General features: G+C 46.8%; 1 protein-coding gene across 2 annotated transcripts in view; it reads left to right on the forward strand.

Annotated features, from left to right (window-relative positions):
• The window catches only part of LOC138674327 (chromaffin granule amine transporter-like), an 82,414-nt gene that overhangs the window by 53,410 nt on the left and 4,746 nt on the right, over positions 1-24,258 (forward strand). For both annotated transcript variants that reach the window (XM_069762189.1, XM_069762188.1), the window contains 3 exons: positions 12,825-12,903; positions 12,996-13,047; positions 23,939-24,122. In XM_069762189.1, the coding sequence (XP_069618290.1) occupies positions 12,825-12,903; positions 12,996-13,047; positions 23,939-24,122 (315 nt within the window). The remainder of the gene's footprint in view (positions 1-12,824; positions 12,904-12,995; positions 13,048-23,938; positions 24,123-24,258) is intronic.

Here is a 24,258-nt window from a genome sequence, read left to right on the forward strand (position 1 = left end):
TGTGGCTCACAACCATCCGTCAGTGCTGAATGTGGCTCACGACTATCCGACAGTGTTGAATGCGCATCACTACCATCCGTCAGTGCTGAATGTGGATCACAACCATCTCTCAGTGCTGAATGTGGCTCACAACCATCAGTCAGTGCTGAATGTGGTCCACGACCATCCAACAGTGTTGAATGCGGATTACGACCATCCGTCAGTGCTGAATGCGGCTCACAACCATCTGTCAGTGCTGAATGTGGCTCACAACCATCCGTCAGTGCTGAATGCGGCTCACAACCATCTGTCAGTGCTAAATGTGGCTCACAACCATCCGTCAGTGCTGAATGTGGCTCACGACCATCCGACAGAGTTAAATGTGAATTACGACCATCTCTCAGTGCTGAATGTGGCTTATGACCATCTGTCAATGTTGAATGAAGCTCACGACCATCTCTTAGTGCTGATTGTGGCTCACGACCATCCGTCAGTGCAGAATGTTGCTCATGACCATCTCTCAGTGCTGAATGTGGCTCACGACCATCTCTCAGTGCTGAATGTGGCTCACGACCATCTCTCAGTGCTGAATGTGGCTCACGACCATCTCTCAGTGCTGAATGTGGCTCACGACCATCCGTCAGTGCAGAATGTTGCTCACGACCATCTCTCAGTGCTGAATGTGGCTCACAACCATCGGTCAGTGCTGAATCTGGCTCACAACCTTCCGTCAGTGCTGACTTTGGCTCACGACCATCCGTCAGTGCTGAATGCGGCTCACGACCATCCGTCAGTGCTGAATGTGGCTCACAACCATCCGTCAGTGCTGAATGTGGCTCACGACTATCCAACAGTGTTGAAAGCGCATCACGACCATCTCTCAGTGCTGAATGTGGCTCACATCCATCAGTCAGTGCTGAATGTGGCTCACGACCATCAGTCAGTGCTGAATGTGGCTCACGACCATCTGTCAGTGCTGAATGTGGATCACGACCATCCGTCAGTGCTGAATGTGGCTCACGACTATCCAACAGTGTTGAAAGCGCATCACAACCATCTCTCAGTGCTGAATGTGGCTCACATCCATCAGTCAGTGCTGAATGTGGCTCACGACCATCAGTCAGTGCTGAATGTGGCTCACGACCATCTGTCAGTGCTGAATGTGGATCACGACCATCCGTCAGTGCTGAATGCGGCTCACGACCATCTGTCAGTGCTGAATGTGGCTCACAACCATCCGTCAGTGCTGAATGTGGCTCACGACCATCCGACAGTGTTGAATGTGGATCACGACCATCCGTCAGTGCTAAATGTGGCTCACGACCATCCGTCAGTGCTGAATGTGGCTCACTACCATCCGTCAATGTTGAATGTGGCTCACGACCATCCGTCAGTGCTGAATGTGGCTCACTACCATCCGTCAATGTTGAATGTGGCTCACGACCATCCGTCAGTGCTGAATGTGGCTCACTACCATCCGTCAATGTTGAATGTGGCTCCCGACCATCTCTTAGTGCTGAATGTGGCTCACGACCTCCGTCAGTGCTGAATGTGGCTCACTACCATCCGTTAATGTTGAATGTGGCTCCTGACCATCTCTTAGTGCTGAATGTGGCTCACGACCTCCGTCAGTGCTGAATTTGGCTCACGACCATCCGTCAGTGCTGAATTTAGCTCACGACCATCCATCAGTGCTGAATGTGGCTCACGATCATCTCTCATTGCTGAATTTGGCTCATGACCATCCGACAGTGTTGATTGTGGATCACGACCATCCGTCAGGGTTGCATGTGGCTCACGACCATCTCTCAGTGCTGAATGTGGCTCATGACCCTCTCTTACTTATTATTATTATATCTTAGTGCTGAATGTGGCTCACGACCATCCGTCAGTGCTGAATGTGGCTCACGACCATCCGTCAGTGCTGAATGCGGATCACGACCATCTCTTAGTGCTGAATGTGGCTCACGACCATCCGTCAGTGCTGAATATGGCTCACGACCATCCGTCAGTGTTGAATGTGGATCACGACCATCTCTTAGCGCTGAATGTAGCTCACAATCATCCGTCAGTGCTGAATGTGGCTCACGACCATCCGTCAGTGCTGACTTTGGCTCACGACCATCCGTCAGTGCTGAGTATGGCTCATGATCATCCGACAGTGTTGAATGCGGATCATGACCATCCGTCAGTGCTGAAAGTGGATCACAACCATGTCTCAGTGCTGAATGTGGCTCACGACCATCTGTCAGTGCTGAATGTGGCTCACAACCATCCGTCAGTGCTGAATGTGGCTCACGACCATCTGACAGTGTTGAATGTGGCTCACGACCATCTCTTAGTCCTGAATGTGGCTCACGACCATCTCTTAGTGCTGAATGTGGCTCATGACATCCGTCAGTGCTGAATGTGGCTCACGACCATCTGACAGTGCTGAATGTGGATCACGACCATCCGTCAGTGCTGAATGTGGATCACGACCATCTCTTAGTGCTGAATGTGGCTCAAGACCATCCGTCAGTGCTGAATTTGGCTTACGACCATCCGTCAGTGCTGAATCTAGCTCACGACCATCCATCAGTGCTGAATGTGGCTCACGATCATCTCTCATTGCTGAATTTGGCTCACGACTATCCGACAGTGTTGAATGTGGATCATGACCATCCGTCATTGCTGAATGTGGCTCACGACCATCTTTCAGTGCTGAATGTGGCTCTCGACCATCTGTCAGTGCTGAATGTGGCTCGCGACCATCTGTCAATGTTGAATGCGGCTCACGACCATCTCTTAGGCTCATGACCATCTCTCAGTGCTGAATGTGGCTCACGACCATCTCTTAGTGCTGAATGTGGCTCACGACCATCCGTCAGTGCTGAATGTTGCTCACGACCATCTCTCAGTGCTGAATGTGGCTCACAATCTTCAGTCAGTGCTGAATGTGGCTCATGACCATCCGTCAGTGTTGAATGCAGCTCACAACCATCTCTCAGTGCTGAATGTGGCTCATGACCATCCGTCAGTGCTGAATGCGGCTCACGACCATCTCTTAGGCTCATGACCATCTCTCAGTGCTGAATGTGGCTCACGACCATCCGTCAGTGCTGAATGTGGATCACGACCATCTCTTAGTGCTGAATGTGGCTCACGACCATCCGTCAGTGCTGAATGTTGCTCACGACCATCTCTCAGTGCTGAATGTGGCTCACAATCTTCAGTCAGTGCTGAATGTGGCTCATGACCATCAGTCAGTGCTGAATGTTGCTCACAACTATCTCTCAGTGCTGAATGTGGCTCACAATCTTCAGTCAGTGCTGAATGTGGATCATGACCATCCGTCAGTGCTGAATGTGGCTCACGACCATCTCTCAATGCTGAATGTGGCTCACGACCATCCGTCAGTGCTGAATGTGGCTCACGACCATCCGTCAGTGCTGAATTTGGCTTACGACCATCCGTCAGTGCTGAATCTAGCTCACGACCATCCATCAGTGCTGAATGTGGCTCACGATCATCTCTCATTGCTGAATAGCTCACGACCATCCATCAGTGCTGAATGTGGCTCACGATCATCTCTCATTGCTGAATTTGGCTCACGACCATCCGACAGTGTTGAATGTGGATCATGACCATCCGTCATTGCTGAATGTGGCTCACGACCATCTCTCAGTGCTGAATGTGGCTTTCGACCATCCGTCAGTGCTGAATGTGGCTCACGACCATCTGTCAATGTTGAATGCGGCTCACGACCATCTCTTAGGCTCATGACCATCTCTCAGTGCTGAATGTGGCTCACGACCATCTCTTAGTGCTGAATGTGGCTCACGACCATCCGTCAGTGCTGAATGTTGCTCACGACCATCTCTCAGTGCTGAATGTGGCTCACAATCTTCAGTCAGTGCTGAATGTGGCTCATGACCATCCGTCAGTGTTGAATGCAGCTCACAACCATCTCTCAGTGCTGAATGTGGCTCATGACCATCCGTCAGTGCTGAATTTGGCTTACGACCATCTGTCAGCGCTGAATCTAGCTCACGACCATCCGTCAGTGCTGAATGTGGCTCACGATCATCTCTCATTGCTGAATTTGGCTCACGACCATCCGACAGTGTTGAATGTGGATCATAACCATCCGTCAGTGCTGAATGTGGCTCACGACCATCTCTCAGTGCTGAATGTGGCTCACGACCATCTGTCAGTGCTGAATGTGGCTCACGACCATCTGTCAATGTTGAATGCGGCTCACGACCATCTCTTAGGCTCATGACCATCTCTCAGTGCTGAATGTGGCTCACGACCATCCGTCAGTGCTGAATGTGGATCACGACCATCTCTTAGTGCTGAATGTGGCTCACGACCATCCGTCAGTGCTGAATGTTGCTCACGACCATCTCTCAGTGCTGAATGTGGCTCACAATCTTCAGTCAGTGCTGAATGTGGCTCATGACCATCAGTCAGTGCTGAATGTTGCTCACAACCATCTCTCAGTGCTGAATGTGGCTCACAATCTTCAGTCAGTGCTGAATGTGGATCATGACCATCCGTCAGTGCTGAATGTGGCTCACGACCATCTCTCAGTGCTGAATGTGGCTCACGACCATCCGTCAGTGCTGAATGTGGCTCACGACCATCTGTCAATGTTGAATGCGGCTCACGACCATCTCTTAGGCTCATGACCATCTCTCAGTGCTGAATGTGGCTCACGACCATCCGTCAGTGCTGAATGTGGATCACGACCATCTCTTAGTGCTGAATGTGGCTCACGACCATCCGTCAGTGCTGAATGTTGCTCACGACCATCTCTCAGTGCTGAATGTGGCTCACAATCTTCAGTCAGTGCTGAATGTGGCTCATGACCATCCGTCAGTGTTGAATGCAGCTCACAACCATCTCTCAGTGCTGAATGTGGCTCTCGACCATCCGTCAGTGCTGAATGTGGCTCACGACCATCTGTCAATGTTGAATGCGGCTCACGACCATCTCTTAGGCTCATGACCATCTCTCAGTGCTGAATGTGGCTCACGACCATCCGTCAGTGCTGAATGTGGATCACGACCATCTCTTAGTGCTGAATGTGGCTCACGACCATCCGTCAGTGCTGAATGTTGCTCACGACCATCTCTCAGTGCTGAATGTGGCTCACAATCTTCAGTCAGTGCTGAATGTGGCTCATGACCGTCCGTCAGTGTTGAATGCAGCTCACAACCACCTCTCAGCGCTGAATGTGGCTCATGACCATCCGTCAGTGCAGAATGTTGCTCAGGACCATCTCTCAGTGCTGAATGTGGCTCACAACCATCCGTTAGTGTTGAATGTGGCTCACGACCATCCGTCAGTGCTGACTTTGGCTCACAACCATCCATCAGTGCTGAATGAAGCTCACAATGATCCGTTAGTGCTGAATGTGGCTCACAACCATCCGTCAGTGCTGAATGTGGCTCACGACTATCCGACAGTGTTGAATGCGCATCACTACCATCCGTCAGTGCTGAATGTGGATCACAACCATCTCTCAGTGCTGAATGTGGCTCACAACCATCAGTCAGTGCTGAATGTGGTCCACGACCATCCAACAGTGTTGAATGCGGATTACGACCATCCGTCAGTGCTGAATGCGGCTCACGACCATCTGTCAGTGCTGAATGTGGCTCACAACCATCCGTCAGTGCTGAATGCGCCTCACAACCATCTGTCAGTGCTGAATGTGGCTCACAACCATCCGTCAGTGCTGAATGTGGCTCACGACCATCCGACAGAGTTAAATGTGGATTACGACCATCTCTCAGTGCTGAATGTGGCTCATGACCATCTGTCAATGTTGAATGAAGCTCACGACCATCTCTTAGTGCTGATTGTGGCTCACGACCATCCGTCAGTGCAGAATGTTGCTCATGACCATCTCTCAGTGCTGAATGTGGCTCACGACCATCTCTCAGTGCTGAATGTGGCTCACGACCATCTCTCAGTGCTGAATGTGGCTCACGACCATCTCTCAGTGCTGAATGTGGCTCACGACCATCCGTCAGTGCAGAATGTTGCTCACGACCATCTCTCAGTGCTGAATGTGGCTCACAACCATCGGTCAGTGCTGAATGTGGCTCACAACCTTCCGTCAGTGCTGACTTTGGCTCACGACCATCCGTCAGTGCTGAATGCGGCTCACGACCATCCGTCAGTGCTGAATGTGGCTCACAACCATCCGTCAGTGCTGAATGTGGCTCACGACTATCCAACAGTGTTGAAAGCGCATCACGACCATCTCTCAGTGCTGAATGTGGCTCACATCCATCAGTCAGTGCTGAATGTGGCTCACGACCATCAGTCAGTGCTGAATGTGGCTCACGACCATGTCAGTGCTGAATGTGGATCACGACCATCCGTCAGTGCTGAATGTGGCTCACGACTATCCAACAGTGTTGAAAGCGCATCACGACCATCTCTCAGTGCTGAATGTGGCTCACATCCATCAGTCAGTGCTGAATGTGGCTCACGACCATGAGTCAGTGCTGAATGTGGCTCACGACCATCTGTCAGTGCTGAATGTGGATCACGACCATCCGTCAGTGCTGAATGCGGCTCACGACCATCTGTCAGTGCTGAATGTGGCTCACGACCATCCGACAGTGTTGAATGTGGATCACGACCATCCGTCAGTGCTAAATGTGGCTCACGACCATCCGTCAGTGCTGAATGTGGCTCACTACCATCTGTCAATGTTGAATGTGGCTCACGACCATCCGTCAGTGCTGAATGTGGCTCACTACCATCCGTCAATGTTGAATGTGGCTCACGACCATCCGTCAGTGCTGAATGTGGCTCACTACCATCCGTCAATGTTGAATGTGGCTCCCGACCATCTCTTAGTGCTGAATGTGGCTCACGACCTCCGTCAGTGCTGAATGTGGCTCACTACCATCCTTTAATGTTGAATGTGGCTCCCAACCATCTCTTAGTGCTGAATGTGGCTCACGACCTCCGTCAGTGCTGAATTTGGCTCACAACCATCCGTCAGTGCTGAATTTAGCTCACGACCATCCATCAGTGCTGAATGTGGCTCACGATCATCTCTCATTGCTGAATTTGGCTCATGACCATCCGACAGTGTTGATTGTGGATCACGACCATCCGTCAGTGCAGAATGTTGCTCATGACCATCTCTCAGTGCTGAATGTGGCTCACGACCATCTCTCAGTGCTGAATGTGGCTCACGACCATCTCTCAGTGCTGAATGTGGCTCACGACCATCTCTTAGTGCTGAATGTGGCTCACGACCATCCGTCAGTGCAGAATGTTGCTCACGACCATCTCTCAGTGCTGAATGTGGCTCACAACCATCGGTCAGTGCTGAATGTGGCTCACAACCTTCCGTCAGTGCTGACTTTGGCTCACGACCATCCGTCAGTGCTGAATGCGGCTCACGACCATCCGTCAGTGCTGAATGTAGCTCACAACCATCCGTCAGTGCTGAATGTGGCTCACGACTATCCAACAGTGTTGAAAGCGCATCACGACCATCTCTCAGTGCTGAATGTGGCTCACATCCATCAGTCAGTGCTGAATGTGGCTCACGACCATCAGTCAGTGCTGAATGTGGCTCACGACCATGTCAGTGCTGAATGTGGATCACGACCATCCGTCAGTGCTGAATGTGGCTCACGACTATCCAACAGTGTTGAAAGCGCATCACGACCATCTCTCAGTGCTGAATGTGGCTCACATCCATCAGTCAGTGCTGAATGTGGCTCACGACCATCAGTCAGTGCTGAATGTGGCTCACGACCATCTGTCAGTGCTGAATGTGGATCACGACCATCCGTCAGTGCTGAATGCGGCTCACGACCATCTGTCAGTGCTGAATGTGGCTCACGACCATCCGACAGTGTTGAATGTGGATCACGACCATCCGTCAGTGCTAAATGTGGCTCACGACCATCCGTCAGTGCTGAATGTGGCTCACTACCATCTGTCAATGTTGAATGTGGCTCACGACCATCCGTCAGTGCTGAATGTGGCTCACTACCATCCGTCAATGTTGAATGTGGCTCACGACCATCCGTCAGTGCTGAATGTGGCTCACTACCATCCGTCAATGTTGAATGTGGCTCCCGACCATCTCTTAGTGCTGAATGTGGCTCACGACCTCCGTCAGTGCTGAATGTGGCTCACTACCATCCTTTAATGTTGAATGTGGCTCCCAACCATCTCTTAGTGCTGAATGTGGCTCACGACCTCCGTCAGTGCTGAATTTGGCTCACAACCATCCGTCAGTGCTGAATTTAGCTCACGACCATCCATCAGTGCTGAATGTGGCTCACGATCATCTCTCATTGCTGAATTTGGCTCATGACCATCCGACAGTGTTGATTGTGGATCACGACCATCCGTCAGGGTTGCATGTGGCTCACGACCATCTCTCAGTGCTGAATGTGGCTCATGACCCTCTCTTACTTATTATTATTATATCTTAGTGCTGAATGTGGCTCACGACCATCCGTCAGTGCTGAATGTGGCTCACGACCATCCGTCAGTGCTGAATGCGGATCACGACCATCTCTTAGTGCTGAATGTGGCTCACGACCATCCGTCAGTGCTGAATATGGCTCACGACCATCCGTCAGTGCTGAATGTGGATCACGACCATCTCTTAGTGCTGAATGTGGCTCACGGCCATCCGTCAGTGCTGAATGTTGCTCACGACCATCTCTCAGTGCTGAATGTGGCTCACAACCATCGGTCAGTGCTGAATGTGGCTCACGACCATCCGTCAGTGCTGAATGTGGATCACGACCGTCTCTTAGTGCTGAATGTGGCTCATGACCATCCGTCAGTGTTGAATATGGCTCTCATGGCAAGAAAGGTTGGGGACCACTGCTTTAGTTTTTCGAGGCCCTGCAGTATATTTTATTGCCATCTTCACGGTGTGCGAGACGAGCACAGATTGATGTCTTTTTTGGGAGACTGCTGTATATAGAACAGCGACTGCTCAGCATCACATTAAACGTCTCCTGGAAATCAAAGCACTTAATCAACCTCCGGCCTCCGAAATCTCATTACAGAAGCATTAACAACTTAAACCAAATTGTCCTAAGGTTGTGCCTATAATTATATAATTGTACGCCCTGTTAACTGGAAGCCTGGGATATTTAACCATTTCTTCACTGGCCGGACTAATCATGATAACAAGAACTTATCATATCTAAAAGCCCAGAAAAGCATTTATTAGGACTGAGTACGGTAGGTCAGTGCACAGAGAACAGTACCCAGTTCTTACTCGTCGTTACCTAGTAATCCAGCAGTATATGTACTGCCTCAGTTTCACATTTAGTCTTCCATCACAATGCCTTAAAGGGAATCTGTGACCAGTTTTTCCAACTAATCTGAGAACACTATAGTGTAGAGACATAGACCCTGATTCCATTGATGTGTCACTTACTGCATTCTGTAGTTTTGAGAAAAATCACAATTTTATCAGCAGGAGATTAGCACTATCCCAGCCCCCACCACCGATTGGTAGCTTTCTGCCTACACACAGTGTACACAGAAAGCTGCCAATCAGTAGTGAGGGTGGAGTTATACAGGGCTCAGCATTTAGAGAACTGGTCAATCTGCTTCAGATAAAACTGTGATTTTATCGAATCTGCAGCGAGCAGCCCAGTAAGTGATACATCGTTGAAATTAGGGTCTATGCCCTGTAGGGATTCATGCTTTCTTGTAGGCAGTAGGTAGCGTATACACAGTCACTGGGGTTTGGTCTAAACATGCAGTTTTATTGCTTTCATAAAATCTCCAAGGATTCAACCAAAACAGCCTCTTCTGGGCAAAAAGGTATCACAGCAAATAGCAGATCATTCAGCAGGCACATATATGTCAGTGCGGGGTCACCGAACAGATCACAGTCCTCTCCCTCTCAGCTTCAGGCTGAGACTGCCAACACCAGAGATCTTTTCTTTACCCCTGATACAATAAGAGGATTTATACAGTCCATTTTTCTGGAGAAAACTCTACACAAAGAAGATGTACTGACCTACCAGTCTCGGTATCACCTTCAACCCAAACTCCAGCAGTCTCCAGCGCCAAATAGAAAAGTTCAACTTCAAGGACAACTCATATTGAACAGGCTGCAGCTTCCACACATTACACTGCAGATCCATCACACAGACTGCTCAGCTTTCCTAGCTGACATATGCAGAGAAAGACTCTGGCTTGTTTCTCCATCAGCTACAGCTCACATTTTGGTTGGTGACTCACCAGCTTCCACACACTCACCTCTGCTCAACATCCCCAGCAGACTGAGAGCTCCCAGGTGACCACAAGCCCTGGTTCTTAGTCAAAAGCTATCCAGGTGCATCTAATCAAGAACTGCAGTGCTAGGATGTAACCCTAGTCTAGCTGGCTTTTATACAGCCCCTACATCATGCTGCTCTCAGATGGGAGCAGCAAAAATCTGTTGACAGATTTCCTTTAAATCTAGCCTCAGATTTGACAAACTATTTTGATATGGAGCCTCACGAAATAGAGGATCCATGCTTGTGCCAGTGAGACTTTAGGAGACAAAGCTTCTACTAAGATTTGCACACTGGAAACAGCAGTTATGCTAGCCATATTCATTAGATTGGTGCCTGCCAAACCTACACAATTATGTACTTACTATGGTTTAAAACAGATTCATGTCCAGGAAGCTCAGCTGAGACAGGGGAAAGGATAAAGGGAAGGAGTTTAGGTACATCCATAATGCATGATCCAGTTGAAACTAAAAGAGCACATTTTTTTCCTCCTGATCAAGATTCACAAAAAACATTGTGTATATTGACATAAAGATTTATGTAAGTTTCTTCTAAAAAAAAAAGCATCTAAACTTTTTTTAGGAACCATAGAAGGATTTTGCTATGACCAGCTGGTGAGGTCGTCTATTCCACGGACTAATAGGTCTCATGGTAAAGAAGCCTTGTCTCCTCTGGAGATTGAACCTTTCTTTCTCCAGGTGGAGGGAATGTCTTCTTGTCTTTTGAGGAGGTTTTACATGAAACACCTTTTGACTAGTTATTCTTGTTCACCCTTTGACATGTCTTCTCAAGACTAAATAAATTTAATTATTTTAATCCTTCCTCAATACTCAGACCCTTCATGCCATTTATCTGTTATGTGGCTCTTCTTTGTATCTTTACTATCTACAGGGCATCCTTTCTATGAACTAGTGCCCAGAACTGAACTACATACTGCAGATGAGGATGCACTAACCTTTTGTAAATTGGTAGTATTATGTCCCTGTCTCACGATCCCATATCTCATCTAAGGCTAGGTTCATATTGCGTTGGTGCAACCCGTTTAGCGCTAGCGCTAGCGGGTTGCGCTAACGCAATGTTTTTAATGGGGCCGCGTCCCGGGGTCGCGGTAACGTCCCCGCTCTCGCAGATCCCCGATCTGCGAGAGCGGGGAACGGACCGCGGGCGCGCCTCGGACGCTGCAAGCAGCGTCCGCGGCGCGCCAGGAAACACCAGCGCGTCGCTAGCGCGTGCCAAACATGGCACGCGCTAGTGCTGCGCGTTCCCATTGCCGTGAATGGGCGCGCTAACGGACGCGTTGCACGGCGTTAATTTCGCCGTGCAACGCTGTCCGTTAGCGCTTTCCCATTAACGCAATGGGAACCCAGCCTAATACAAGACATTATCCTCCTGGCCTGAGAAGCCGCTGATGGACATTGCATGCTGTTAGTCTAGGATCGACAGGTACACTCAGATCCATCTCCACAAGTGACTCTCCTGATCTTCAGCACACTCAGGTCCTTCTCAACAAGTGACACTCCTAATCTACAGGGACACTCAGATGGATCTACACAAGTGACTCTCTTAATCTACAGGCACACTCAGATCCATCTACACAAGTGATTCTCCTGATCTTCAGGCACACTCAGAAGGATCTACACAAGTGACTCTCCTGATCTTCAGCACACCCAGATCATTCTCTACAAGTGACTCTCCTGATCTACAGGCACACTCAGATGGATCTACACAAGTGACTCTCCTAATCTACAGGCACACCCAGATCCTTCTCTACAAGTGACTCTCCTAATCTACAGGCACACTCAGATCCATCTACACAAGTGACTCTCCTGATCTACAGGCACACCCAGATCCTTCTCTTCAAGTGACTCTCCTCATCCACAGGTACACCCAGATCCTTCTCTACAAGTGACTCTCCTAATCTACAGGTACACCCAGATCCTTCTCTACAAGTGATTCTCTTAATCTAGAGGCACACTCAGATCCATCTACACAAGTGACTCTCTTGATCTACAGGTACACCCAGATCCTTCTCTACAAGTGACTCTCTTAATCTAGAGGCACACTCAGATTCATCTACACAAGTGACTCTCCTGATCTACAGGTACACCCAGATCCTTCTCTACAAGTGATTCTCTTAATCTAGAGGCACACTCAGATCCATCTACACAAGTGACTCTCCTGATCTACAGGTACACCCAGATCCTTCTCTACAAGTGACTCTCTTAATCTAGAGGCACACTCAGATCCATCTACACAAGTGACTCTCCTAATCTACAGGCACACTCAGATGGATCTACACAAGTGACTCTCCTTATCTACAGGTACACCCAGATCCTTCTCTACAAGTGACTCCTGATCTACAGGTACACCCAGATCCTTATCTGCCAGTGACTCTCCTAGTTTTCTTCACCCTAGTACATATGGCTTCTACATATTATTAGTACCCAGATTTACCTTTCTAGGTTTAGAACTGTTCTCGGTTCCTTTTACCGTGTTCTTAGTAATAATTTTTGATACCCATTGATGACGACCCCACTGTGTAAACTGCACCATTTACTTTAACAGGTTTGGCATTCCTACCTGCCAGCATCTCATACCTCTTATGCACCAACCTGTTTGGTTTTTTGGCACACAAGATGGGCAGGTGGGTCTTTTATTTTTCAAGTTTTACATATTTAGTATGTCATGAAATACTGGACTAGAACTAAGGAATTACTCAGCATCTTCTTTTATCAGGTGGTTGTGCACTCTCCTGGGAATGATAGTCGTGGGGATCAGCCTACTCTGTGTGAGTATAGGTGGCACTACACTTGATTAATGCATAGCTGTTGTTTCAGGTAACTTTTCAAAATCATGTGCTAGTACATGAGGAATGTTATGATCCGGTGGTTTGGACAAATAATGGACCTGATAGTTACTGATAATAAGGACGAGCTCTGGGACGTGGGAACTCTGCTGACCGCAATCCCTAAACCTATCAAAACACACTAGAAACAGCCGTGGATTGCGCCTAACGCTCCCTATGCAACTCGGCACAGCCTAAGAAACTAGCTAGCCCTGAAGATAGAAAAATAAAGCCTACCTTGCCTCAGAGAAATTCCCCAAAGGAAAAGGCAGCCCCCCACATATAATGACTGTGAGTAAAGATGAAAATACAAACACAGAGATGAAATAGATTTAGCAAAGTGAGGCCCGACTTACTGAACAGACCGAGGATAGAAAAGGTTACTTTGCGGTCAGCACAAAAACCTACAAAAGACCACGTAGAGACTGCAGGGAAAAATACCTTCCGCACCGACTCACGGTGCGGGAGGCGCCCCTCTGCGTCCCAGAGCTTCCAGCAAGCAAGGCAATATTGACAAAAGCAAGCTGGACAGAAAAAATAGCAAACAAGCAAAATAGCACAGAGGTACTTAGCTTCTACTGGAGCAACAGGAACTCAGAACGATACAGGAGCGAACTAGAGCCTTAGTACAACATTGACAGCTGGCATGGGGCAAAGATCTAAGTGGAGTTAAATAGAGCAGCCCATTAACGAATTAGCCTCGTCACCTGTGGAAGGAAACTCAGAAACACCCACAGGCACCAGAGAAAGTCCATGGACAGAACCAGCCGAAGTACCATTCATGACCACAGGAGGGAGCCTGACAACAGAATTCACAACAGTACCCCCCCCCTTGAGGAGGGGTCACCGAACCCTCACGAGAGCCCCCAGGCTGACCAGGATGAGCCAAATGAAAGGCACGAACCAGATCGGCCGCATGAACATCAGAGGCAAAAACCCAGGAATTATCCTCCTGACCATAACCCTTCCACTTGACCAAATACTGGAGTTTCCATCTCGAAATACGAGAATCCCAAATCTTCTCCACCACATACTCCAACTCCCCCTCAACCAACACCGGAGCAGGAGGGTCAACGGATGGAACCACAGGCGCCACGTATCTCCGCAATAACGACCTATGGAACACATTATGGATGGCAAAAGAATCTGGAAGGGCCAAACGAAATGACACAGGATTGATAACCTCAGAAATTTTATACGGACCAATGAAACGAGGCTTAAACTTAGGAGAGGAAATCTTCATAGGAACATAACGAGACGACAACCAAACCAAATCCCCAACACGAAGTCGGGGACCCACACAGCACCGGCGGTTAGCGAAACGTTGAGCCTTCTCCTGGGACAATGTCAAATTGTCCACCACATGAGTCCAAATCTGCTGCAACCTATCCACCACAGTATCTACACCAGGACAGTCCAAAGACTCAACCTGCCCTGAAGAGAAACGAGGATGGAAACCAGAATTGCAGAAAAACGGCGAAACCAAAGTAGCCGAGCTGGCCTGATTATTAAGGGCAAACTCAGCCAACGGCAAAAAGGACACCCAATCATCCTGATCAGCAGAAACAAAGCATCTCAGATATGTTTCCAACGTCTGATTAGTTCGTTTGGTTTGGCCATTTGTCTGAGGATGGAAAGCCGAGGAAAAAGACAAATCAATGCACATCCTAGCACAAAAGGATCGCCAAAACCTCGAAACAAACTGGGAACCTCTGTCCGAAACGATGTTCTCCGGGATGCCATGCAAACGAACCACATGCTGAAAAAACAATGGCACCAAATCAGAGGAGGAAGGCAATTTAGACAAGGGTACCAAATGGACCATCTTAGAAAAGCGATCACAAACCACCCAAATGACTGACATCTTTTGAGAGACGGGGAGATCCGAAATAAAATCCATAGAAATATGCGTCCAGGGCCTCTTCGGGACCGGCAAGGGCAAAAGCAACCCACTAGCACGAGAACAGCAGGGCTTAGCCCGAGCACAAGTCCCACAGGACTGCACAAAAGAACGCACATCCCGTGACAAAGACGGCCACCAAAAGGATCTAGCCACCAAATCTCTGGTACCAAAGATTCCAGGATGCCCAGCCAACACCGAACAATGAAGCTCAGAGATAACTCTATTAGTCCATTTATCAGGGACAAACAGTTTCTCTGCTGGGCAACGGTCAGGTCTATCAGCCTGAAATTTTTGCAGCACCCGCCGCAAATCAGTGGAGATGGCAGACAAAATTATCCCCTTTTTGAGAATACCTGCCAGCTCAGAAACACCCGGAGAGTCAGGCACAAAACTCCTTGACAGGGCATCAGCCTTCACATTCTTAGAGCCCGGAAGGTACGAAACCACAAAATCAAAACGGTAGAAAAACAACGCCCATCGAGCCTGTCTCGGATTCAACCGTTTGGCAGACTCAAGATAAGTCAAATTTTTGTGATCTGTCAAGACTACCACGCGATGCTTGGCTCCTTCAAGCCAATGACGCCACTCCTCGAATGCCCACTTCATGGCCAACAATTCACGATTACCAACATCATAATTGCGCTCAGCAGGCGAAAACTTTCTAGAAAAGAAAGCACATGGCTTCATTCCCGAGCCATCAGAACTTTTTTGCGACAAAACAGCCCCTGCCCCAATCTCAGAAGCATCAACCTCAACCTGAAACAGGAGCGAAACATCTGGCTGGCACAACACAGGGGCAGAAGAAAAACGACGCTTCAATTCCTGAAAAGCATCCACGGCCGCAGAAGACCAATTGACCACATCAGCACCCTTCTTGGTCAAATCAGTCAACGGTTTAGCAAGACTAGAAAAATTAGCGATGAAGCGACTATAAAAAGTAGCAAAGCCCAGGAACTTTTGCAGGCTCTTCACAGATGTCGGCTGAGTCCAATCATGAATGGCCTGGACTTTAACAGGGTCCATCTCGACAGTAGAAGGGGAAAAAATGAACCCCAAAAATGAAACCCTCTGAACTCCAAAGAGACACTTTGACCCCTTCACAAACAAGGAATTAGCACGAAGGACCTGGAACACCATTCTGACCTGCTTCACATGAGACTCCCAATCATCCGAAAAGACCAAAATATCATCCAAATACACAATCAGGAATTTATCCAGGTACTCTCGGAAGATGTCATGCATAAAAGACTGAAATACTGATGGAGCATTGGAAAGCCCGAATGGCATCACCAGGTACTCAAAATGGCCCTCGGGCGTATTAAATGCTGTTTTCCATTCATCGCCCCGTTTAATACGCACAAGATTATACGCCCCTCGAAGGTCTATCTTGGTAAACCAACTAGCCCCTTTAATACGAGCAAACAAGTCGGACAGCAACGGCAAAGGATACTGAAATTTGACTGTAATTTTATTAAGAAGGCGGTAATCAATACAAGGTCTCAAAGAACCATCCTTCTTGGCCACAAAAAAGAACCCTGCTCCCAACGGTGATGACGATGGGCGAATATGGCCTTTCTCCAAGGATTCCTTTATATAACTCCACATAGCGGCGTATTCTGGCACAGATAAATTGAACAATCGGCCCTTAGGAAACTTACTACCAGGAATCAAATTAATTGCACAATCGCAATCCCTATGAGGAGGTAGGGCACTGGCTTTGGGCTCATCAAATACATCCTGATAATCCGACAAAAACTCCGGAACTTCAGAAGGAGTAGAAGACGAAATTGACAAAAATGGAACATCACCATGTACCCCCTGGCAACCCCAGCTGGACACAGACATAGATTTCCAGTCCAATACTGGATGATGGACCTGTAGCCATGGTAACCCTAAAATGACCACATCATGCAGATTATGTAACACCAAAAAACGGATATCCTCCTGATGTGCAGGAGCCATGCACATGGTCAATTGGGTCCAGTACTGAGGCTTATTCTTGGCCAAAGGCGTAGCATCAGTTCCTCTCAATGGAATAGGATGCTGCAAAGGCTCCAAGAAAAAACCACAGCGCCTAGCATACTCCAAGTCCATCAAATTCAGGGCAGCGCCTGAATCCACAAATGCCATAACAGAATAGGACGACAAAGAGCAAATTAGAGTAACGGACAAAAGAAATTTAGACTGTACCGTACCAATGGTGGCAGACTTAGCGAACCGCTTAGTGCGCTTAGGACAATCGGAGATAGCCTGAGTGGAGTCACCACAGTAAAAACACAGCCCATTCCGACGTCTGTGTTCCTGCCGTTCAGCTCTGGTCAAAGTCCTATCACACTGCATAGGCTCAGGCCCATGCTCAGATAGTACCGCCAAATGGTGCACAGTTTTACGCTCACGCAAGCGCCGATCGATCTGAATAGCCAAAGACATAGACTCATTCAGACCAGCAGGCATGGGAAATCCCACCATGACATCTTTAAGGGCTTCAGAGAGACCCTTTCTGAAAATTGCTTCCAGGGCACATTCATTCCACTGAGTGAGCACAGACCACTTTCTAAACTTCTGACAATATATCTCTGCTTCATCCTGACCCTGACATAGAGCCAGCAAGATTTTCTCTGCCTGATCCACTGAATTAGGTTCGTCATAAAGCAATCCGAGCGCCAGGAAAAACGCATCTACATCACGCAATGCCGGGTCTCCTGGCGCAAGAGAAAATGCCCAGTCTTGAGGGTCGCCACGTAATAAGGAAATAATGATCCTTACCTGTTGAACAGGATCACCTGAGGAGCGAGGTTTCAAAGCTAGAAACAATTTACAATTATTTTTGAAATTCAAGAACTTAGATCTATCACCAAAAAATAAATCAGGAATTGGAATCCTAGGCTCTGACATTGGATTCTGAACCACAAAATCTTGAATGTTTTGTACCCTTGTAGTGAGATTATCCATCCAAGAGGACAAACTAATCCAAGATAGCAACTTTGAAACTCATCAAAGAGAATGAAGACTTCCTAGACAGAACAGAAACATCTCTACTGGTCACAGAAGGTGAAAAAAGTGTCAGAGAACCTCCAAAAGCAGATGAGTGGAAGCATGTGACCAAAAGAAGCAAGAAGAACATGGAGAAATCACCAACCACACAACTGAAGAACCGATATCAAATCTTTGTAGAGTATGAAGATGGCACACCTAAGGATGAAGCAATACCAGCAAGCAAAAAAGAAAAGGGCACACAGCAACAAGTGACAGCAAAAAGTACAGCCAAGAAGCAACGAAGAGTGGTGGTGGTGGGAGACTCACTACTGAGAGGCACAGAAGCAGCCATCTGCAGACCGGACATAACCGCAAGAGAAGTATGCTGCCTTCCAGGTGCGATGATCAAGGATGTGACCGATAGGATACCAAAGCTCTTCAGCTCCAAGGACGTCCACCCATTTCTTCTGATACATGTTGGCACCAAAGACACGGCAAGGAAGGACCTACCAACAATCTGCAAGGACTTTGAAGAGTTGGGGAAGAAAGTAAAGGAACTGGATGCACAGGTAGTTTTTTCTTCTATCCTTCCAGTAGACGGGCATGGCACCAGGAGATGGAACAGGATCCTTGATGCAAACAACTGGCTAAGACGATGGTGCAGACAACAAGGATTCGGATTTCTGGACCACTGTGTGAATTACTTGTACGATGGACTCCTCGCCAGAGACGGACTACACCTCAACAAACCTGGGAAACACACATTCGCCAGAAGACTCGCTACACTCATCAGGAGGGCGTTAAACTAGAAAAAGAGGGGACGGGAAGAAAAACATTAGACTTGAACAAAGAAGATCCAGGAAAACATACTCAGAAGGGAGGTAAGAACATTTCTAAAACAATCCACAGCGAGGAGATTGGAACAAAACAAAATCCTCTAAACTGCATGCTCGCAAACGCCAGAAGCCTGACAAACAAGATGGAAGAACTAGAAGCAGAAATATCTACAGGTAACTTTGACATAGTGGGAATAACCGAGACATGGTTAGATGAAAGCTATGACTGGGCAGTTAACTTACAGGGTTACAGTCTGTTTAGAAAGGATCGTAAAAATCGGAGAGGAGGAGGGGTTTGTCTCTATGTAAAGTCTTGTCTAAAGTCCACTTTAAGGGAGGATATTAGCGAAGGAAATGAGGATGTCGAGTCCATATGGGTCGAAATTCATGGAGGGAAAAATGGTAACAAAATTCTCATTGGGGTCTGTTACAAACCCCCAAATATAACAGAAACCATGGAAAGTCTACTTCTAAAGCAGATAGATGAAGCTGCAACCCATAATGAGGTCCTGGTTATGGGGGACTTTAACTACCCGGATATTAACTGGGAAACAGAAACCTGTGAAACCCATAAAGGCAACAGGTTTCTGCTAATAACCAAGAAAAATTATCTTTCACAATTGGTGCAGAATCCAGCCAGAGGAGCAGCACTTTTAGACCTAATACTATCTAATAGACCTGACAGAATAACAAATCTGCAGGTGGTCGGGCATCTAGGAAATAGCGACCACAATATTGTACAGTTTCACCTGTCTTTCACTAGGGGGACTTGTCAGGGAGTCACAAAAACACTGAACTTTAGGAAGGCAAAGTTTGACCAGCTTAGAGATGCCCTTAATCTGGTAGACTGGTAGACTGGGACAATATCCTCAGAAATAAGAATACAGATAATAAATGGGAAATGTTTAAGAACATCCTAAATAGGCAGTGTAAGCGGTTTATACCTTGTGGGAATAAAAGGACTAGAAATAGGAAAAACCCAATGTGGTTAAACAAAGAAGTAAGACAGGCAATTAACAGTAAAAAGAAAGCATTTGCACTGCTAAAGCAGGATGGCACCATTGAAGCTCTAAAAAACTATAGGGAGAAAAATACTTTATCTAAAAAACTAATTAAAGCTGCCAAAAAGGAAACAGAGAAGCACATTGCTAAGGAGAGTAAAACTAATCCCAAACTGTTCTTCAACTATATCAATAGGAAAAGAATAAAAACTGAAAATGTAGGCCCCTTAAAAAATAGTGAGGAAAGAATGGTTGTAGATGACGAGGAAAAAGCTAACATATTAAATACCTTCTTCTCCACGGTATTCACGGTGGAAAATGAAATGCTAGGTGAAATCCCAAGAAACAATGAAAACCCTATATTAAGGGTCACCAATCTAACCCAAGAAGAGGTGCGAAACCGGCTAAATAAGATTAAAATAGATAAATCTCCGGGTCCGGATGGCATACACCCACGAGTACTAAGAGAACTAAGTAATGTAATAGATAAACCATTATTTCTTATTTTTAGGGACTCTATAGCGACAGGGTCTGTTCCGCAGGATTGGCGCATAGCAAATGTGGTGCCAATATTCAAAAAGGGCTCTAAAAGTGAACCTGGAAATTATAGGCCAGTAGGTCTAACCTCTATTGTTGGTAAAATATTTGAAGGGTTTCTGAGGGATGTTATTCTGGATTATCTCAATGAGAATAACTGTTTAACTCCATATCAGCATGGGTTTATGAGAAATCGCTCCTGTCAAACCAATCTAATCAGTTTTTATGAAGAGGTAAGCTATAGGCTGGACCACGGTGAGTCATTGGACGTGGTATATCTCGATTTTTCCAAAGCGTTTGATACCGTGCCGCATAAGAGGTTGGTACACAAAATGAGAATGCTTGGTCTGGGGGAAAATGTGTGTAAATGGGTTAGTAACTGGCTTAGTGATAGAAAGCAGAGGGTGGTTATAAATGGTATAGTCTCTAACTGGGTCGCTGTGACCAGTGGCGTACCGCAGGGGTCAGTATTGGGACCTGTTCTCTTCAACATATTCATTAATGATCTGGTAGAAGGTTTACACAGTAAAATATCGATATTTGCAGATGATACAAAACTATGTAAAGCAGTTAATACAAGAGAAGATAGTATTCTGCTACAGATGGATCTGGATAAGTTGGAAACTTGGGCTGAAAGGTGGCAGATGAGGTTTAACAATGATAAATGTAAGGTTATACACATGGGAAGAAGGAATCAATATCACCATTACACACTGAACGGGAAACCACTGGGTAAATCTGACAGGGAGAAGGACTTAGGGATCCTAGTTAATGATAAACTTACCTGGAGCAGCCAGTGCCAGGCAGCAGCTGCCAAGGCAAACAGGATCATGGGGTGCATTAAAAGAGGTCTGGATACACATGATGAGAGCATTATACTGCCTCTGTACAAATCCCTAATTAGACCGCACATGGAGTACTGTGTCCAGTTTTGGGCACCGGTGCTCAGGAAGGATATAATAGAACTAGAGAGAGTACAAAGGAGGGCAACAAAATTAATAAAGGGGATGGGAGAACTACAATACCCAGATAGATTAGCGAAATTAGGATTATTTAGTCTAGAAAAAAGACGACTGAGGGGCGATCTAATAACCATGTATAAGTATATAAGGGGACAATACAAATATCTCGCTGCGGATCTGTTTATACCAAGGAAGGTGACGGGCACAAGGGGGCATTCTTTGCGTCTGGAGGAGAGAAGGTTTTTCCACCAACATAGAAGAGGATTCTTTACTGTTAGGGCAGTGAGAATCTGGAATTGCTTGCCTGAGGAGGTGGTGATGGCGAACTCAGTCGAGGGGTTCAAGAGACGCCTGGATGTCTTCCTGGAGCAGAACAATATTGTATCATACAATTAGGTTCTGTAGAAGGACGTAGATCTGGGGATTTATTATGATGGAATATAGGCTGAACTGGATGGACAAATGTCTTTTTTCGGCCTTACTAACTATGTTACTATGTTACTATGTTATGTTACAAACCTTGAATGTCCATGTCTACACCTGTGTTCTGAACCACCCAGAGGTAAAGGGGAAAAGTGAGACAGAACACGCTGCAAAGAAAAAAAATGGTCTCAGAGCTTCACTTATCCCTCTATTGAGATGCATCAATACTTTTGGGCAGCTGTACTGTTATGATCCGGTGGTTTGGACAAATAATGGACCTGATAGTTACTGATAATAAGGACGAGCTCTGGGATGTGGGAACTCTGCTGACCGCAATCCCTAAACCTATCAAAACACACTAGAAATAGCCGTGGATTGCGCCTAACGCTCCCTATGCAACTCGGCACAGCCTAAGAAACTAGCTAGCCCTGAAGATAGAAAAATAAAGCCTACCTTGCCTCAGAGAAATTCCCCAAAGGAAAAGGCAGCCCCCCACATATAATGACTGTGAGTAAAGATGAAAATACAAACACAGAGATGAAATAGATTTAGCAAAGTGAGGCCCGACTTACTGAACAGACCGAGGATAGAAAAGGTTACTTTGCGGTCAGCACAAAAACCTACAAAAGATCACGCAGAGACTGCAGGGAAAAATACCTTCCGCACCGACTCACGGTGCGGGAGGCGCCCTCTGCGTCCCAGAGCTTCCAGCAAGCAAGGCAATATTGACAAAAGCAACCTAGACAGAAAAAATAGCAAACAAGCAAAATAGCACAGAGGAACTTAGCTTCTGCTGGAGCAACAGGAACTCAGAACGATACAGGAGCGAACTAGAGCCATAGTACAACATTGACAGCTGGCATGGGGCAAAGATCTAAGTGGAGTTAAATAGAGCAGCCCACTAACGAATTAGCCTCATCACCTGTGGAAGGAAACTCAGAAACACCCACAGGCACCAGAGAAAGTCCATGGACAGAACCAGCCGAAGTACCATTCGTGACCACAGGAGGGAGCCTGACAACAGAATTCACAACAGAGGTATAACACTATTTCTGGCCATTATATCACTTGTACCTTCCATTGCTTCTGGGTTTTACCCTCTTTAGGCTCTGACAAATTTACAGTTGTCTCTCAGCTAGTGGGTGGAGATAAGCTGCTATCATGTCTCCCGTACATAATACGAAGAGACTAGAGAGATTCCTGCTCTGATGTTTCTATGTAGCGCATGTCTGAAGTAGAAACATCAGCATGGAGGATGATGTGATTTTGTACAGCACTACTGAGCAGTGTAGCTGTGAATCCAGCACTGAAATAAATTTGCTAGAAGCTGTAGTTGAATTGGTCTGTGTCTCCTCCAAGCATCTCACTGCGCTCAGTGATCCACCCTCCTTCTCTCCCTCTAGCTCACCTGTTTTCCGTAATCCTATACCAGCATGGCTGCGCCTATGAATAATAAAGCCTCACTATTGATAACCATATCTAACAGACAATATGAAGTATGACTTTATGGTTGAGGATCCCACCTGCCTTTTTATACTAAAAATTAGCCCTAGGGTTAAATAGATGGGTAGATTTTCAACTTTACATAAGGTTCCACATGCTTTGGGTCCCTTGATTAACTGGTCATGTTTTTTTGACAGGGAAAGTATGGATAGGTTGAATAGGGTCTATGGGTGGATAGTTTTTTTCTGTACCCAGAACAGGAGCCTGCCCAAACTACGGGCGTCATAAAATTGCTGTCAGGTATCCTGTAAAGATATTTTCGTACTAAAATAAGGATATGCTATTCCATGCAGATCAGTGGGTATCTGCCAGCGGAGACTTACTCCAATACTCAGGAACCCCACTGAACTACAAATTTTCCCTGCTTCCAACCACTTGTGAAATGGGCTGAATCGACATTTGGTTCCTTTGTATTAGGGGACGCAGAGGATACCGATATTCTGGCATATCCTAGTATTAGATAGGAATGTGCTTTTATACCAGCACCAGTCTATGTCTATACCAGTTGACCAGAGTTAATCCCATGACTATAAATGTATGCTTCCTTCGGTGTCCTAGTACGTTGGACTGGAGATCCTGAAATGCGAAAAAAAGTAAATGGACACCAAGCAATAAAAATGTTAACCCCACCATCCCCCAAAAAACATTCAAACTTTTCTACTTCTACATCTATGAGGCTACTTTCTTGTTTAGGTTCCACTTGCTTCCAGCATTTACGGTCTTATTGGTCCTAATGCTGGCATTGGTATCGCCCTTGGAATGGTTGACGCATCAATCATGCCCATCATGGGACAACTAGTAGACCTACGTCATACATCTGTGTACGGTGGGATATACGCCATCTCGGACATCGCTCTATGCATGGGATTTGCACTGGGTAAGATATATTTTTTACATACTATCTACTTTACGCATGTGATGTCTCACACATCTGTAAATGATATTGCATATACAGTAACTTATGAATATCTTATCACGGTTATCCCGCCTTTATATTAATATATTGGAAGCAG

The sequence above is a fragment of the Ranitomeya imitator genome, chromosome 4 (genome assembly GCF_032444005.1).
Source record: "Ranitomeya imitator isolate aRanImi1 chromosome 4, aRanImi1.pri, whole genome shotgun sequence".
NCBI lineage: Eukaryota > Metazoa > Chordata > Amphibia > Anura > Dendrobatidae > Ranitomeya > Ranitomeya imitator.